At 38.1% G+C, this 20,215-nt stretch overlaps 1 protein-coding gene across 1 annotated transcript; it reads right to left on the bottom strand.

Moving 5' to 3' along the window:
* Positions 1-7,198: 7,198 nt before the first annotated feature.
* On the bottom strand, positions 7,199-9,775 carry LOC104085302 (uncharacterized). The gene is made up of 8 exons (XM_009589300.4): positions 8,959-9,775; positions 8,842-8,875; positions 8,535-8,762; positions 8,328-8,417; positions 8,168-8,233; positions 7,985-8,076; positions 7,859-7,906; positions 7,199-7,719 (listed from the first exon to the last, which is right to left on the bottom strand). The coding sequence occupies exons 1-8, from the start codon at positions 9,318-9,320 to the stop codon at positions 7,602-7,604; spliced, it is 1,038 nt and encodes a 345-aa protein (XP_009587595.1). The 5' UTR covers positions 9,321-9,775; the 3' UTR covers positions 7,199-7,601.
* Between the last annotated feature and the right edge of the window lie 10,440 nt (positions 9,776-20,215).

The following is a 20,215-nucleotide window of genomic DNA, read 5'->3' on the forward strand; positions in this document are numbered from 1 at the left end:
ATATACACCTACAGCTAAACCGTTAGCTCCTCGGCAACGGCGCCAAAATTTGATCACGCCCAACTATGCCTTATAAAAAGGACTAAGCGGTCGTTGCAAATATAATCCGATTTATAAGTCCGGAGTCGAATCCCACAGAGAACTAAGACTTAGCTACAGTTGTTCAATATTGCAAAGAAACACAAGTTTAAATAATTTTTTAGTTATAAAGATTTGATTTTTATTTCTACTAATTAACTAGCAAATATTATAAAGCAGTAAAATTATCAACTAACATGGATGAAATTCTATACAAGACTAAGGAGGTCTAGAGTTGTGATTTCCCCTATTGTCAAAATCCTTTCCGCTACATTTCCTATAAATTTGCCTAAGTCTTCTCTATCGACCATGAGCACTCGAAATGTCGTAACTCTTTCTCGAGTAATTACCACAATTTACTAGGCATATTCTCCCGAATTACGCTAGCTGGCATTAAGTACATCTCACTCAGATCGCATCAAGGTTTCGTTATCCCTAAACCCATCTTTAAACCTCCGTATTGATCCCTCATATACATTTAAGAGTGATGTTGTTCAACAACTACCTAAATATGTACTCTCTCCCGAGTAATACATACTAAATAGGCACAGCTAATTGAGGGGCCTTCAATCAACCACAAGAATAATATAGTTGAACAAATAGAGAAAATACTACGGCAAATCTATATTAACATAACAAGAAAATCTTCCTTCAATAAGTTCAATCAAAATCCTAGATTAAGAAGTTAGCTACTCATACTCATAGTAATAATATCCCAAATATTTTGCATAATTAAAATACAGAGTAAAGATGAAAAGATGTAGAAATAGAATATTCTAACTCCCAAGAGGTGATTCTACCAGTTCTCCTTGCCTTTGGCTGCCCAAAAACATGGATGCTGAAATACCCCTTCCAAGTGGTGTTTTAGGTTTATTTATATGTGTAGAAGAAATCCTAAACGTGTGGGCCGGGTCCTAGTCAAATCTGTAACGAATTAAGTCTTCAAAACTCGGATTGGACCTGGCGTTAGGCCTGGCGTCGCTAGCCTAATGCCTGGAATTTGGCTGGCCTCGCCAGGCTAAAGCCTGGTTCAGCCTGGCCTTAGGCTGGCCTCGCCAGGCTAAAGCCTAGTCTCTCCTTTTCACTGTTCTTGGGCACACTTTCAACGTTTAAGTATCCCTTTTGCTCTACTTTCATCTCCAATTCACCTACTCATAAAATAGACTCCATTATGCACAAATAAAGTGTAATTTATCATTAAAGTATGTAAAATGCAAGGCACATAATGTACGAAACTATGGAATTATAGCCACACATCACAATGGCCGAGCCTAGTTGAGACTGGAGGTCTTTGGTTCATTGAGCCCGTGATTCGGCTTTCTCACTCGCCACTCGGAGTTGGACCTCCACCGATGCCAGCTACTCCGGGGCAGTCTCCTACTTCATAGCCAATCGGTCTATTTTCCTTTCCACCCTTCGGCCATGGCCTTGACCCCGTTCATCTCAGCTCGGAGTTGGTTGATCCTATTAACCTTCTGCTAGACCTGCGAGGTTTGTCCGTTAGTCACCATGTCTAACTCGTCATCACTAACTTCAAAAATCTTTACCTGTTCCACCAGGTCGGCATGCTCCTTCTGAGCTGTATCCAACTCAGCCTGGAGACTCTTGACTTCTTCATAACGTTGCTCGCTGAGAAGCTTATACATGTCCCTCTTCTGAGCATACACCTTGACCTCAGCTTCGAGCTGTTTAACCTCAGCCCATTACCAGAGAAAACTTTCATGATGAAGTACCGAGGCCAACAAAAAATATAAAAAAGAAAAGGCATGAGAGATATCAAAAACTAAATCCGAAGATGAAAGAGTGTAATGATGCCTTACCCGGTTCAGCGCCTGCTGTACTTCATTGAACAAGGGCGTATCCACCTCGTTCATTTTTGCCTAGTCTTCTTCGGTTACCAGGCACTGGAGGTAGCTAGCTACTCCAACTGGGGAGGAAAGAACCCGGGTATCCTCTGGGACAGTGATGATTATTGACCACTTTCGGCCGGGATCCATGCTCGGGGAGGGGAATCGATTGATTAATTTTGGGCTCGAGTTCAGCCCACCGACCTCCGAAGATGGGTTTTTCCTCGGCACCTCCAAATCACCCAACCCAGAGAAGTCTTCCAAGGAGGTTGAGTCCACACCTTTAAAAAAGGAACGGAGGGGATCATCAACACCATGAGCCCCTATGTTGGATCGCTCATTCGTCGTTCGAGCCTCTTCGAGCATGGACTCGGTATAAGAAGGCGAACCTAAATATCTATTACACTGGGTGCCTCTTTTCGGGCATGGCCGGTATCCCGGAAAGTCTCGGCTCCGATCTCCTCATCAACCTCCCTAATTTGAGGGAGATTGGCCTCATGAATCTCATGTTCAACAACCATCGCTCTTCGGGGGAGATCGGTCTACGGTCCACAAGAATATCATCCTCCCCGGGCTCATCCCTGAGCCGATAAAGCGAGTCCGAGTCAGGTGCTCGAGAGCCAGAACTCTCTTTTGGCTTGTGGGCCAATCTTCTCATTGGCTTCTTCTTCTCCGAGCTTGGGGAACTCGGAGACTTCCTTTTCTTCTTCTCTCCGGCAGCAGCCCCGAGTTGTCCCGAGGCGGAGGGATCAACGGACAAGTTCTCATCCCCTACTGAAGGCATAAGCTCAATGGTTTTAGGCAAGCCTGCGAAAAGAACAGAAAGGAAATGAGAATGTGATGCTAAAAGGGGAGCCTAATGTTACTTATTCGGGAAAGAGATCTTACCATGAGAACAAGCCTCCCAACGGCCCTTCGAGAGCTCGCGCCATGAGCGCTCAGAATAAGGCATCTGCGAGCAAATGCCCTCGATCCACTCCTTGAGCCGAGGAATGGCGTTTGGGACTCGAGCAAGGGCTGCATCACAGCAAATACCGATGAGAGAAAAGGAGATAAAATAAAATCAACATTTAAAAGAAAGTTATGCTTACGTGATATATTTCACTTCTCGGGGAATAGCCTGAACTCGGCAGGGAATAAGTCTGCGGTCCTCACCCGAACAAAACATCCCTGCCAGCCCCGATCCCGATTCTCGTCGATGCTTGAAAGTGGGGCTTTGCTAGCCCGGCGTATGAGTTTTATTAGTCCCCCCCAGAAGATTCGGGGATTGTACATGCGGAGTAGATGATCGATGGTGAACAAGCAGGAGTCGATTTTGTTCACAAAAAACCAAAGGAGGATTACGATCCTCCATAACGATGGGTGGATCTGACCGAGGCACACTTCATACCTCCTACAGAAGTCTAGAATAACCGGGTCCACCGCGCCTAGTGTAAAGGGGTAAGTGTAAATACTCAGATACCCCTCAACATGAGTAGTAATGTCGTCATCGGGTCCAGGGATTATTATGTCCTTATCCGCCCAGCCGCAGTTCTTACGAACCGCAGGAAGGGCGGCCTCGTTGATGGAGCAAATGTACCTAGATATCGCCTCGCATCGGCCTTGCACCGATGAGGGCATTTCGACCTTAATGTCATCTGCGACCGAACACCCCCCGGGGACGAACATTTTCAAGGGAGGCTCAGTTGTCGGTTCATCGGTAGCCGTACCCGGAGCGGACCTATCTAGGTCAACCACATCGGGAGCGGTCTCCTCGACTTTGGTGGTCAGCCATGAAGAAGAAGAAGCAACTTTTTGGGGAACAGTCTTGGAAGTTTTCGTCATTATTATCTGGAAAAAGGTTTGAAGAAGTGAGAAAGAAGATTAGGAGATGAAGGGTAAAAGTTTGCTGAAAAAATCAAACGCACTGGTTTGGGTAGAAGATAAATAAAAACTTGCAATTTGCTGAAAAATCTTGAAAAACGAAGTTAAAAATGATGGGGTATGAAGAGAGGCAGTGATATCCTGAAGGTACGAAGGTAGAAACTTGGTAAAGTAAAAATTGAACGAATGAAGGGAGTATTTATAGAGGCTTCGCGCCGTTTTGTGTCCGGAGACGGTCTGTCGATGGACGACACGCGTTTGAAGTCATTATGACGCGACTGACAGAACGTTTTGGATTCTTTGTCATTTCTATCACGACGTATTGAAAAAGGAATCGAGGTGCTCATATCGTTTCTCTTCGTTTCCGTGAACTTACTCTCCGAGAAACGAGAGGACTATCTGTATAAGGGTGAAACCGAGCTCGTGGGACGCCTCAATTTCTGATGAAGTGAACGGAGCAAGAAATATAAAGGCAAAGAACCGGAATTGAGGCAAGGAACCACTCGCCCTCAGGAGTATCGGGGCCGTGACCCCCAGGTTCGGTTCGAATCTCAAAGCCTCGGAGAGCATTACTAGATAATCGAGCACGACCAATAAAAGATTGTGATGTCCGCGACTAGCCGGATATCACAACGTGGATCTCGGCACGTATCGGCAGAGAACCGGTGATTAGTTAAACACAAGATTTTTACCTTTTATGAAATTGTACTTAGAGTAAAACTCCCATACTATATAAAGGGGGTCTCATTATTCATTAGGGACATTATAACACGCATATCAAGGTAATATACTCTTATTTTTTCTGTTATTCAAAGTTCTTACTCTTGTTCATGAGTGCTTCGTTATTGTGAGTCCGGGATCGAGGGCAGGCATCTCATTAAGGCTATTATTGAGTCCAGAATCACTCCCCCCCCAGTGGTTTGACAATCTATTATGTCCTTTATCTGTTTAATCTAACGCAATTTATCGTTTGTATTGAATTAATCCGCGTATCCTTAAAATCACATACAAATTTAATTGTTATATATTTTTTTAGGGTAAATAGAGGTATTGGGAGTTACTCCTTCCGTTTCAAATTAGATGAGGTACTTTCCTTTTTAGTTTGTTCCAAAATAAATGACACATTTCTAAATTAAAAATAATTCAACTTTAAACTCTTCATTTTACCCATTTTACTCTTAATGAGAAATTTTTATAACCACACAAATATCATGGCCCCACAAAACTTTTACCCCTTAAACTTTTAAAATCACAAGTTTTAAAAGTCTTAATCTTTTTCTTAAACTCCGTGTCGAGTCAAATAATCTCATCTAAATTGAAACAAAATTGAAACACAGGAGTATGTTCAAATCCAGTCCTTTCGTAAATTAAAAGGGCAAATGGGACCTGTTAAAACATGAAAGCCAAGAGCCAATTGGACTTTTTCAAAAGATAAAAGCCAGAATTCCGTATCCCATTTGAAATAATTCCGCAGAAACAATGCTAGCGTTCGGATATAGATTTGATTGAAATTTGAAAGGAGTTTTGAAGTTGTGTTGAAAAATAATTTTTGGAAATTGAAGTTGTGTTTGGACATGTATTTTATTTAAAAAAATATTCAAGTTTTGTGATTGACAGAAAAGAATTCACCCAAAAACGGTCCTAAACCGGCTTTTGGAACTTGAATTGTTATTTCAAAAAATGATCGTATTTTATGAACAAATAATGTTTTAAATTATTTTTTTTTAAAAAAATCCAAAATCTATGACCAGGAGCTATTTCTATGATTTTCCTCTTTCAATCTTTATGATATAATCATAAAAAAATGATGAGTCGCATTATCACACCCTTTAACCAGCTTTTAACTGGGACTGAGTTTCTTCTCCAGCATGAAGTCATTGCCCCACCAAAAAGTTGAGATCTGAACAGTAGAGAGTGGACACTTTAGACAGCTTTTATTACTGTTAGACATGTTTTTTATGGCATCTATTCTTTATCGGGCAAAAGGCCAAATATATTACTCTACTCTCGAAAATGGTCTAAGAATACCTCTCGTTATACTATTGGGTTATCTATACCCTTACAATCATACTTTGGATGCAAATATACCCCTCATTTAAATAGAGGGACATGTGTAATCGTCTCGTTGGTCAATTCTAAATATCTCCTAATTAATTAAAAAGACTCATTACCCATACTCGAAAAGTAATTTTTTTTTTGTAAAAACTGGAAAAAACTGAAATTATTTTTACTAAAAACTGAAAAAAACGAAAATAAAATAAAATTCCAGGCTTTAAAAAAACTGAAAAATATTTTCTAAAACAATATTTTTGTAAAAACTGAAAAATAATTTTCTAAAGCAATTAAAAACTGGAAAAACTGAAATATTTTTAACTAAAAACTGAAAAAAAAAAAGAAAATATTTGTTTTTTCAGTGTTTACAAAAACATTGCTTTAGAAAATTGCTTTACAGTTTTTTTTCAGTTTTTACAAAAACATTGTTTTAGAAAATATTTTTCAACTTTTTTTAAAGCAGTTTTTTTGTAAAAACTGGAAAAAAAAAAAAAATCATTTTTTTTCAGTTTTTAGTTAAAACAATTCCAGTATTTTTCCAGTTTTTACAAAAAAAATTGCTTTAAAAATTTGCTTTTCAGCTTTTGTGTTTCAGTTTTTACAAAAATATTATTTTAGAAAATATTTTTCAGTTTTTTCTAAAGCAGTTTTTTGTAAAAACTGAAAAAGAAAATATTTTTGTTTTTTTCAGTTTTTAATAAAAATAATTTCAGTTTTTTTCAGTTTTTACAAAAAAAAAAATTGCTTTTCGGATATGGGTAATGAGTCTTTTTAATTAATTAGGATATATTTAGAATTGACCAACAGAATGATGACACGTGTACCTCCGTTTAAATGATGGGTATATTTGAACCCAAAGTTTGACTGCAAGGGTATAAATAATCGAATAATATAACAAGGGGTATTCTTAGACCATTTTCGAAAATAAAGTGGTATATTTGGCCCCTTGGCGTTCTTTATCTTAGGTGACCCAGAGGCCAAAACTACTTTTAGAAATACCAGTATTTTTGGTGATTTACTACTTATATCCTAAGAAAGGAGTAGTTTGAAAATTTTCAGGTGTATTCTTTCTTTATTATTACACCTGAATTAGAAAATTGCAACCTGTAACATCTAGTCTGATGATATTCACAAGTTACTGACCCAGAGGGACATCCAAATTTAAAGAATGAATTAGCAATTCAAGCGTTAATTTTTAAATAACATAAAATTTTGAAAAATCTATTGTTTCATATCAATCAAACAATAGACTTGTAGAGTCTTACCAGTTTAATTTGACAAAGCGCACATTGAGCTTTACCAGATTCAAATTTTAAGTTAGATCAATGAACATTATCAAGTAGATAAAGAGAAAGAGGGAAAAATAATGCTCGACGTTCTTTAGAATTCATATTGTATGTATTTTCAATCATCTGTACACATTGCAAGAAAGAGGTCAACAATAACTTATAACAACAAATCTCTGTTTCCATAGCTACCCAAGATGTACATCTAGCAAACCAGAACTTCTAAGGATTCACAGCTACTTTGCTACATAAAATTTTTGATTTTGTTTTTCTTTCTTCCTTCCAGAAAAAGGACCAAATATCCAAGTTTAATGTTCAAAACACGAGATGATGTCGTATTCTCTGCCATATGTAGATTCTTTTTTTTTCCCTAGTACAGCCGTCTTGAAAGCTGAAAATTTCTTATTTGGTCTTGGCCAATGAGGAGTTCATATAGCCGACCCCAATTGGGATTTAGGGCGTGGTTGTTGTTGTATCATCTCGCACACTGATAAGACTGAGGAAACCATTTAGAGAACAAATGGTGTTTCAGCTTCATAACCAAAACAAAAATACCATAGCATGGTATGTGCATAAATGCCACCAACAAGTACCTGAAAATAGCAATGAGGGAGTTCATTTTCTTGATTAAAGAGAAAAACCACCAAGAATCAATAGTAAATCTGCTAATTTATTTGCCAAAACAAATTCAGGATTTTTTGTATAGTTCAGGACATGATAGGAAGTACATACCACAAAGGTGCTAATGCAGATGATAGATCAAGGAATGGATAGGGCCACCTGGTTCAAACTAGTAATTAATTGATTGATTAAACATAATTGAAATGCAACAACATAGGGGTACAGCATTATTATTACCAGATTGAGATGCAGGCATGAACGGCCCACTGGAAAATAACATAAACTGCTGTCCATAAAAAGAAGTATCCAATCCGAAACCAAGGGAACCGCTGAAATAGCATAGAAATGGGAGACTTAAGATAAGTAATCAAATATATGAACATCACATTGGTATATATCAATGAAAAATCTGCAACTTACCAAGCAATTCAGAGCAGTGTCACCAAGTAGAAATATAACATTGACTGAATGCATATTTATAATCCACTGCAAGATAGATGACATAACATTTAGAAATTAACAAAGAAAGATTTCCAACAGTAATGTGCAGAACTTGACTAAGGTAGTGTAGCCTACTTACAAAATTTAACTTGTAGCCTTTAATGGTCAGATATGGAACAAGTATGAACCAGAAGACACAATCCGTAAGCGTTACAGCCCCTGCATTCATCTTTAACAAGAAAAAGGAACAAACTTTAGCAACAACAAAAAAAAAGGCAAAAATTTCATTGAACTGAAACAACAATATGAATTATCACATTGTGAAATCCCTATTATCTTCAAATACCTGGAAAATAATTTGAAAAACATATCCCCAAAAGTCAGCAGTTTTGCAATAAGGCTGTTCTGCATTTCTCCCCATATGTTTTACAGCATTTGAACTAATGGAGGTTTCTCTAATTGTAGCCAATCCTTGTGAACCATACTCAGCATCTAACCTCTCACTATTAGTTCCATCAATACCAACTTTATTGTGATGATGGTAACATCCATACATTGAGAGAATAGATCCAAGCTACATAAATAAACATTGTAACATAAGCAACATAATATAAAAGATGAAAAATGTATAATAAGATGTTTCCTTTACTTACCGCAAAATAAATAGTAATCAATGTGAATGTCCACCTGTTCAATAGCAAATGGAGTATGAAATCTTAGATAGCAACATTCAATATCCTACAATTTATTTAAGAAATTGAATTACTTACTGTGTGTAATAGTAAAAAATGTCCCCTCCATCAGCAATAACATTAAGGATTAGCAATAAAAGAAGAATAATGAAGGCAAAGACTCTGAATGCAAGAAGCCAAACAGGATGTATAGTTTTAAGACATGGCCTCCAAACTTCATCTTGATACAAGAGGCCAGGGGAATCTTTCTGGGGTTCATGTTCACTGCTTCCATTTTTCGGACCTTCATACTTAATTACAAGGATAGCTGCAAACACCATTGATGTTAAAACCCAAATAGAACAGAGCAAAAGCCTCCAATTAAGCCAGTAACTAGGAATGGTTGTATTAGCAGTCATAACTGCTTGCCAAGAATTTTTTGGAGCTCTTAAAATACTCATTATAACATTGACAACAGAAAGAGTAAATAGTTTTCTTAAATACAAAGAATTTGAAACCCCAAATTCCTATCAAGGTAAAAAGGGGAATGTGAAATTAGAGAGAACGGAGATTATGGTATGAACTGTAAGGCGGTCATAATGTGCTGGGGGGAATATGTTTGTACTGTAAAAGCAGCAGTAAAAGACTAAAAGTTAAAGCAAGCTAAGGCCAAAGCTGAAAGGTATAAAGCAAGTTTCTCATGCAAATCCCAAGAACTCAAGGACGAGAGAGAGAGAGAGAGAGAGGGAGAGAGGGGGGGAATATTTGTACAGCTTATTGGATTTGGGTCAGAAAATGCAAAACAAGTGGCAAGAAATTGACCTACATTGATGTTTCAAAGTAAGCAGAGATTCCAAACTTTTCTGCATGTATTTGCATTAAATAAAAAAGAGATATAAAACATTAGTTTAATGTATTTTTCCTCAAAGAAAAGGTGGGAAGATGGTAAGTTTTTAATTGTAAGCTAAGGAAAGCTGAGATGCTTACAGGGGAAAGAAATACAAGGCGGTGGGGTGTAAGAGATGCTTTGCTTCTTTGCCTCTGTAGATTTTAATTTTCTTAAAAAGAAAAGGAATTAATCTGATAAAAAGGATGGTCTTCTTTGAGGATAGATTCTTGATTTTTTATAATATATGTTTTATAGTGATATTCGAGCAATTCACCAACGCGACCATTACAAAACTCAATCCACCAAAATTTAAGAAGATAACCAGTTTCACCTCACATTTTTATCTCCGCTAGAATTTGAGTTCTAACCTCCCATAGTTTTTTCCCGTTTTATTTTATTAGGTCACGCCATTTGATGCATATTTTTTTATTTGTTATCCCAATAAGATGTGCCAATGGCGACAATCTACTCATGCAATTATAAAATAGTAAGACATGTACAGCATATATTATCTTTTTCTAGCATAGTTTGTTGCAATCTTTTTTGGTCTTTGAATTTTCAAATGCGATAGATAATTGGGAAGTGGAGGACCCACCTACTCTATGTTTGTGGATTTTGTGTCGGATTGCTTGTCGATTTTGATGGTCTAACTAAAAAATGTACTAATACATGTGAGTTCCCAAAAAAAGAAACCTTGCACTTTGCAAAGTTCTAGGAAATTGAAATGATACTAATTGCAAGTCTCCGAGATATATCATCTGCTCAACGAAGATTGTATTGACTCAAGAAGTGTGTTCTCTATTACTAGTTGCTTGTTAAGTGAGATCATTATTACATTACAATGGCATCCATATATGAAATGGAAGACAATGCTAATGGAACGGTTTTACTTCAATGGAAGTAGGGAGGAGGGGTTGGGGCTGACATAAAAAAATTAGGGAAAATAACGTTAGTGATTATTTATTAGAGATGAGAAAAAGTGACTAGTAGGCACAAAAGGACAAAAAGTGGGATTAATTCTAATTTCTTTAGTTAGTTCTTAATATCACATAAAACTAGTGGTAGTCTTTTATGAGTAAAATGTATTTTCTAGCGGATTCTCATATGGTGAGATAGTCCGATTAATCGAGATGAGATGATAAGGAATGGCTTCTTCTTTCACCGGGCTTGCAACAGAGATTAGGTGGGGGCCACCGTCCTATACGTATACAACATGAGAATTGAGAATTGAGAATTGAGAACCCAAGACGCAGACGGTTAGCGTACAAGCCCATACTACACGCATATTAGCTGTCGGTGAAGTGTCCACATCCTATGACCCACAAAATATCTCTACTTTCATTCTTCTTCTTGGGGGTCAAGCTTGATTCACAAGCAACGCAATATGCCCTCCACCTCTTTTCCTTTTCCTTTTCCTAAGGTTTTAGTTTTCCCAATTAATTTGGAGGTAAAAGATTAAGTGGCGGAGCCACCTTATAGGAAGGGTTCGCCGGAAAAATACATTGTGTAGCTAGGTAAAAAAATAAATTACAACAACAACAACGATCCAGTAAAATTCCAGTAATGGGGTCTGGGGAGGGTAGTGTGTACGCAGACCTTACCCCTACCCCGAAGGAGTAGAGAGGCTGTTTCCGAAAGACCCTCGACTCAAAAAAATAAAAAGACGAAATGACAAAAAGGAGACAATATTAGTATCACAACAACAATCATAGGTAAAAAAATAAATTATATATAAATATACTATGTATTGACTCCCCTTAATTTCCTAGTATGTTTACTTTTATATATTTTGACACTCCTTAACAAAAATTCTGACTCTGCCACTGCTCTCATCCAATGCTTTAAAAGGCGTTTTCGGGGCGAGACGCACCAAAAACGCCCTGAAACGATGGTGTGGGGCGAAAGTCTCAAGAGGCGTACGCCCCGGACGTTTAATGCGCGTTTTTTTAGTGAGACATAAGCCCTAAAGACTTTTTTAAATTAAAGCAAAATTTATTGAATAAGTCCATATAATACCCAAATTCTCAAAAGTCAGCTTGATAATTACTCAAAAGTTTTAAAAAGGAACTTAAATGTATTAAATTTAAAAGTCAAGATTTTTTTTACTGATTGAAGCCCTAAATGGTCTTTTCCAATTCATTATATTGTCCGCTAATTTACATTTATCACGACCCAAAATCCCACTAGTCGTGATGGCACCTAACCCAACCTGTTAGGTAAGCCAATTTCCAACTATCCAATTCCAATGAAATTAATTAAAAGAAAATATCTAAAACTGATACATCTCCCCAAGAACTGGTAGTACAAATCATGAGATTCTAAGAATAGAGTATACAAAGCGGAAATGAAATAAATACATAGTCTGTTTGAATATTACCTAAACAGAGCTTTTATAAATCTAAGGCTACCCTGAACAAGAGGCAGCTACAACAGGAACGCAGGTACATCTTCAAGTCCCGCAACTATCGAGCACAGCAACAACAACAGCCAACATCTGCACGCAATGTGCAGAAGTGTAGTATCAGTACAACCGACCCCATGTACTGAGTAAGTAACAAACCTAGCCGTAGGTTGAAAGTAGTGACGAGCTTCTACCAAGGTCGGGTCCACAACCAATAGTACACAACAATCCATAACAACATAAAGCAAATAATACCATAAATAACTCAGGGATAAAATACTCAGCCAAATAATAATTTCAAAAATTGTAGTTCTTCCTTCCAAATATCTCAGTGAAAACCCAAATCGTTTGCCGAAGTTTCCAATAATATAAATAGTTTGAAAATAATAAATTTCTCCCAAAATCTTGTAAATAATTAATAAGATGTTTCATTTTCTTTCGGATAACCCGTGTAAAACAAATGCATCACTATGCCCATCTGTCAACAATGTGTGAAAACTCATGAGTGATGTGATGTTGTACAGTATGAGAAAATACATCTCTATGCATGTATGTCATGTGTGCATGCCAATGCGATGCAACTCAATGATAAAAATCATAAACAGCCCCTCGGGCAGAACATCACTCATATACAGCCCCTCGGGCAAAAACCTCACAGTCACTCATGCCACTCGGGCATACCTCACAATCACTCTTTCCACTCGGGCATACCTCACCATCACTCATTCCTCCCAGTCACTCAGCACTCGGCACTCGCACTCAGTAGGTACCTGCGCTCACTGGGGGTGTGTACAGACTCCGGAGGGGATCCTTCATCCCAAGCGCTATATCAAGCCAAATCACGGCATAAATCACTCAGTTATGCTGCAGGCGGGCAGCCCCGATCCACACTCATCCTCACAAATCAGGCCCTCGGCCTCACTCAGGTATGCTGCAGGCGGGCAGCCCCGATCCACACTCATCCTTACAAATCAGGCCCTCGGCCTCACTCAGGTATGCTGCAGGCGGGCATCCCCGATCCACACTCATCCTCACAAATCAAGCCACTCGGGCATTTTAGTAAAACATGGCATTCGGCCCAAAACATTTATATGCATCAAAATATAGTCATAAAACTGAGTTATGATATGCAATGAAATGAATATGATTGAGTATGACTTTTCAATTTAACACAATAATTCATAGCAATATGACCTCTGTGGGTCCCAATAATATCGGCACATAGCCTCAACATGATTTGTAATATGCTTTTCAGCTCAATTTCTTTAACACACAAAACCGCCTGGAAAATACCAAGGTTATTTAACTATAACATTCCACATAAATAATTATGTCACAATTTCTATAGTGCACGCCCACACGCCCGTTACCTAGCATGTGCGTCACTTCCCAACAATTCACAAAATACATATATTCAGGGTTCATACCCTCAACTCCAAGATTAGAAGAGTTACTTACCTCAATCCAAGCAAATTCTTTAATCCAATAAATCTTTTCCTCGTGATTCGGCTTCCGAACGCCTCGAATCTTAGTCAAAATAATTTGATACAATCAACACGAGGTATAGAAATCAATTCCATATGAAAATGCTAATTTTCTATAAAAACCCGAAATTTAGCTCAAAAATAGCCCATGGGGCCCACATCTCGGAACTCGATAAAAGTTACAAAATCTGAATACCTGTTCCGATACGAGTCCAACCATACAAAAATTATCAAATTCCGACATCGGATTGACCTTCAAATCTTCATTTTACATTTTTGGAAGATTTTACAAAAATTAGATTTTTCTTCCATAAATTCATGGATTCATGATGTAAATGAATATGGAATCATGAAATATAATCAATATAGGATAAGGAACACTTACCCCAATGTTTTTCCATAAAAATCGCCCAAAAATCGCCTAAACCGAGCTCCCCAACTCTATTTTTGTCAAAAATGGTCAAAAACCCCATTTTATAAACCCTCAGATATTTCGGGCGTCACAGGTAGCGTGGGGCGCTGCCTATGGCGCAGTTTCCAGTACCCAAAAATTTCCAGCGCCAGGGCTAGCGCCCCACGCTACCCTGGGCGCTCGCGGCGACGGAAAAATCGTTCCAGTTACGAAAATAGGCATAACTTTCTCATACGATGTCCGAATTCAACGATTCTTTTTGCTATGGCTCCGTAATTTCAATACGGATCTACTATTTCAATCAAAACTGAATTTGGAGCTCATTTGCTTGATGTGATATCACATATTCTTGAAGAATCGACATCGAAACATAGAAAATCAATCCGGAATGAACTCAAATTTTGTGTACAAGTCATAATACCTCGTAGGAAGTTATTCGAGACTTCAAATAGTTGAAAGAAGAGTAATTACTCAAAAAAAATGACAAGTCGGGTCGTTACATTCTCCCCCACTTAAACATACGTTCGTCCTCGAACGTGCTAAGAGTTGTTTCCAAGCCATCAAATCACTGTTCCATCTTACCACACACGTACCCGAGGGTGAACCCACGTCACCCTATTCCATATAGGCTTAACAACACAATCCAATTGAATTCATTAATTTAACTCTAGCCCATAAACCTTGGAATTTTATTTCCAACCTTTAGAATTTCTTTCAAGACACAAGTCTTAAACTTACACACCGTATAAATCCAAACAAGTTGCATCGAGCTATAACTATCACCTTGGATATAATCAACCAACATATTACACAACTCACTTGCTCGTAGCACTATTCCCGATCATAGTAATTACTCCAACCAACCAAGTACTAGTATAAAACCTCATATCATGCCAAACCTCATCCCAAAATCTTTGTACCCTATTGATAATAAAAGAAACACGCGAAATAAACAAGTCACCGAGCTCTCTCGCCCAACCAGAACCATAATCGCTTTTTTTTTAGCCGACTTTTAATATTATCCTACCTAACATACCGTAATCAAACATGATAGTACCCATTCGAGGTCCAATGACCTTATATTACTAAACACAACTAAATTATATTGTTTATTCTAATCATGACATGCATTTAGTAGCAGAGTTTTGGCGCTTTGTTGTTAGAGTTTTGTTTAATATTTTGGGATTTCACAATTAATGGTTCACTTGCAGTGTCGAAATTAGTTAGTAAAAATAACTAATCTTTCAGATGCTCAACAATTTGATTCCTAATTGACATTTTATATGGAGATGATATGGGTAGTGCCTAATTGTACAATAAATTTCAAATTTCACCAGTAGGAATTATCCATATGTATCCCAGATTAAAAAAAGAGAGTAGTTTGAGGCTGAGTTTATTTACAGTAGGCCCCAATTGACTTTAGCTTTGACTTGTAAAAGATGTTATCAAAAGAACAGAAAAAGAGTTTAGGATTTTCACTTATAAAAGTTGCCTTCTGTAGAATATTTTCGCTGGATAAATAGTTGCAGTCCTTTGTCATACACCATAGAACCATCACCCGATTCTAACACAAGGTTCATACTTAATATAGTTCTGCTGTAATGTGTGTTCCCATCCAAACGTTGGTCCATATAATATACCCCGAGCCACCCTGCTCAAAATCAATAATCACGGAGAGGCAAATGACAAAAATGCCACACAAAACCTGAAAGAACATAACCATTACGCAATCGATCATGCAATACCTAAATACTCATCACGCTCAAATTCCACTATAAAACTCAAATAGGACCGCACCATCTGTGCACATAACCAATGAATCACAACTCCTCGTAACATAAATGAGCAATTCACAGATCATCTCAGAACACGAATAAGCTCAACATCAACCGAATGACACATCCCTCAACTATAGCAGTATGGAGCCAACCATTCCGACTCGGTATAGAATACACATCTTAATTGGGCCTACCAATGGACTGCCAAATCAACTCGGGTTACCCATAAATAGATAAAAGTTCTTCCGAAACTCCATAATGACTGAATCATAACACATTCTATCATCTGGCTAGCTCCGGCCACCACTTCACAATCCATAACCATGAAACAATCCGCTATTGAGAACTCCCAATCTCCAAATTTATAGAACACGTGAATCACCATATTTGATTCCATCTCCACTGCCCGAATGTCTAACACCTCTCTAATACAAGATCATCCCACGAGAAATACTTTAAAAAAAATTCTTCCGTGCCACTTGTCAAAATTTGAATATCAGCATTCTATCAACAGTGTGAGTATCGCAATACCAATTTATACATCCGTAAGTCAAAATACCATGCGCCTTCTGAAATCCGCCCCCTTCTCATACAACACCAAGTAGTAATAGTATTCATCTAGACATCGAAAATTGTTCATGCCTCTAAGAATTTATGACCTCCCTTTCAAGGCTAAACCGTGACCTTGCACACGCCAACCTTAATCCCATACAACTCACCGCATCTATTATGCCATCATGTGACAAGCATAAAGATCCCATTATCAACTTTGAGTCACCAATAATTTACATACCCTTTTAGTTAGAAACCTTTCTCTTGCTTCTTTCCAGGAGGAAATCACAATATATAACAAGTTCTCCACACCGGTAGAAACCATCAAGAATACTTTGGAATCCATTTGCATATAATTAAGCCCTTAAAACTAAATTTCTCTAACTCGACCAAGCCACGTAGGTCGCAAAGTCCAGGTGTATTGCCACAAAGCACCTGTAGAAAACCCCCACATCACAAGCACCCAAAGAACCGATCATATCCATTACCATACTGATCCAACCTACTACCCAGTTGTCATATTTTCTCCGGGTCCCTTCCGAATTTTTCTTTAGATTGATACTTCTTCTTGCTAAATTACTATGATCTTTAACCACGACTTACCCTACAAACCTTAGCATAGAACCACAACGCCCTACAGTCCATAAGCAACTGTATTTTTTTTTTCTTTTTCTTAAGCACTTTCAAAAATATCACAATTATAACACTCACTTTGAGAATACCTTATGTGAATTTGAAATTGTTGTTCTTACATTCCTTATACAAAAATGTAGAATCCTTAGTCATATAGAATTTTTGCAAGTCCAGGCACCATCAAACGCAAATCTCGGATTTTGTCCATACACAAGTCCGGAAATATTTTCAATTGCTACATATAATTCTCAAACCCACTGAAATTTTCTCGGGAGTCACCCACTTTGCTCAAATCTAAGTGCACCACCCAAATGGGCCAAAATACACGTTCCCCATTAGCACCACAACACTCAAAGAAGTAACTCTACTTTAACACCATATATCAAATTCATACTCCGTGCGTACTACATCATTCACCAATAACAACTTACTCATCCCGTGAATTTCATTTACTCATACGTGCAATATAATCCTTATTCAGGAATTTCCTTATTCGAGTCATACTCGATCTCAACTTTTGCAAGTCATAGCTATTTCACAAGTATGCCTCAGACCAAAATTAAAAATTAACACCTAACCATGAAATCAAATTGTCAATAGCAGACTCCCCCACTTGGCTCAAAGCCATAGATTAAAATATTTCATAAATCACAATACCAATACTCTCTTACTGCCATAATGGCACAGTCAGTCAAATGAAACTTCTTCCCAAGTTCATACAATGCCAACCATAAAAATACCTCAATCATCTGCTAAGCTCGTATTCATCCTCTTAACACACAAGTCAACTTTCTCAATCAGATTCAGATTCAAATCTCCACCCATACACCCCGTCGGTAGAAAAGAAACTCTCTACTCACATCATAAGGAATACTCCTACGTAGATTACTCCGCAGGGGATAATCCACCTACTTAGCCTCAATCTGGTATCTTGTTATACCCTTTCGCATTCACAATTACTATGCAATCACTTAGTCTATCTGAGTCCAAACTCATTAACCAGACGTGAGAATTTAGTTTTACCCCAAAATTTAACAATGTGAAAGATCCTTCAAAACATTCATACTAGAGACTGTACACCACATCAATTCGAAAAAACAAGCACCCAATGGCCTTTCCTTTATATTTCAAGGAAATACTTCTCGTCAAATTCAAATCGTCTAAACACATCCTGCATTTACATCATACTCATCACAAAGCCATTCCACCGCTCATCGAGCCACAACTTTCACTCATAGGGATATTACCGGACATATGAGTCCAAATGTACAGGTTACAACTGAAGCTACCGAGCCTAAGCTGCGGTCTAAACTTTGCCTCAAGTCCTCCAAATTGGCCCATCACCAAAACACAAAATACACACCTCGAACCTTATTCATAGAATCATAAGCCGGCAATGCACAGCTGATACCGAGCGCTCATGTGCTCATACGAATACGTGGAAGGAATTCAAAGAGTTATATTTCAAGCTGAATCAATTCTGCAGGAAAAGGAAAGAAAGATGGGAAATTATCCTAAATGCCTTGTAGCCTCTCGAAGATAAGTATGGACGTCATCATACCGATCCGCAAGACTCTACTAGACACTTGCTCATGACTTGTAGAACCTATGAACCTAGAGCTCTGATACCATCTTGTCACGACCCAAAATCCCACTAGTCGTGATGGCACCTAACCCAACCTGTTAGGTAAGCCAATTTCCAACTATCCAATTCCAATGAAATTAATTAAAAGAAAATATCTAAAACTGATACATCTCCCCAAGAACTGGTAGTACAAATCATGAGCTTCTAAGAATAGAGTATACAAAGCGGAAATGAAATAAATACATAGTCTGTTTGAATATTACATAAACAGAGCTTTTATAAATCTAAGGCTACCCTGAACAAGAGGCAGCTACAACAGGAACGCAGGTACATCTTCAAGTCCCGCAACCATCGAGCACAGCAACAACAACAGCCAACATCTGCACGCAATGTGCAGAAGTGTAGTATCAGTACAACCGACCACATGTACTGAGTAAGTAACAAACCTAGCCGTAGGTTGAAAGTAGTGACGAGCTTCTACCAAGGTCGGGTCCACAACCAATAGTACACAACAATCCATAACAACATAAAATAAATAATACCATAAATAACTCAGGGATAAAATACTCAGCCAAATAATGATTTCAAAAATTGTAGTTCTTCCTTCCAAATATCTCAGTGAAAACCCAAATCGTTTGCCGAAGTTTCCAATAATATAAATAGTTTGAAAATAATAAATTTCTCCCAAAATCTTGTCAATAATAAATAAGATGTTTTATTTTCCTTCCGGATAACCCGTATAAAACAAATGCATCACTATGCTCATCTGTCAACAATGTGTGAAAACTCATGAGTGATGTGATGTTGTACAGCATGAGGAAATACATCTCTATGCATGTATGTCATGTGTGCATGCCAATGCGATGCAACTCAATGATAAAAATCATAAACAGCCCCTCGGGCAGAACATCACTCATATACAGCCCCTCGGGCAAAAACCTCACAGTCACTCATGCCACTCGGGCATATCTCACAATCACTCTTGCCACTAGGGCATACCTCACCATCACTCATTCCTCCCAGTCACTCAGCACTCGGCACTCGCACTCAGTAGGTACCTGCGCTCACTGGGGGTGTGTACAGACTCCGGAGGGGATCCTTCATCCCAAGCGCTATATCAAGCCAAATCATGGCATAAATCACTCAGTTATGCTGCAGGCGGGCAGCCCCGATCCACACTCATCCTCTCAAATCAGGCCCTCGGCCTCACTCAGGTATGCTGCAGGCGGGCAGCCCCGATCCACACTCATCCTCACAAATCAAGCCACTCGGGCATTTTAGTAAAATAGGGCATTCGGCCCAAAATATTTATATGCATCAAAATATAGTCATAAAACTGAGTTATGATATGCAATGAAATGAATATGACTGAGTATGACTTTTCAATTTAACATAATAATTCACAGCAATATGACCTCTGTAGGTCCCAATAATACCGGCACATAGCCTCAACATGATTTGTAATATATTTTTCAGCTCAATTTCTTTAACACACAAAACTGCATGGAAAATACCAAGGTTATTTAACTATAAAATTCCACGTAAACAATTATGTCATAATTTTTATAGTGCACGCCCGTCACCTAGCATGTGCGTCACCTCCCAACAATTCACAAAATACA

This window comes from Nicotiana tomentosiformis, chromosome 6 (genome assembly GCF_000390325.3).
Source record: "Nicotiana tomentosiformis chromosome 6, ASM39032v3, whole genome shotgun sequence".
NCBI classification, from domain to species: Eukaryota; Viridiplantae; Streptophyta; class Magnoliopsida; order Solanales; family Solanaceae; genus Nicotiana; species Nicotiana tomentosiformis.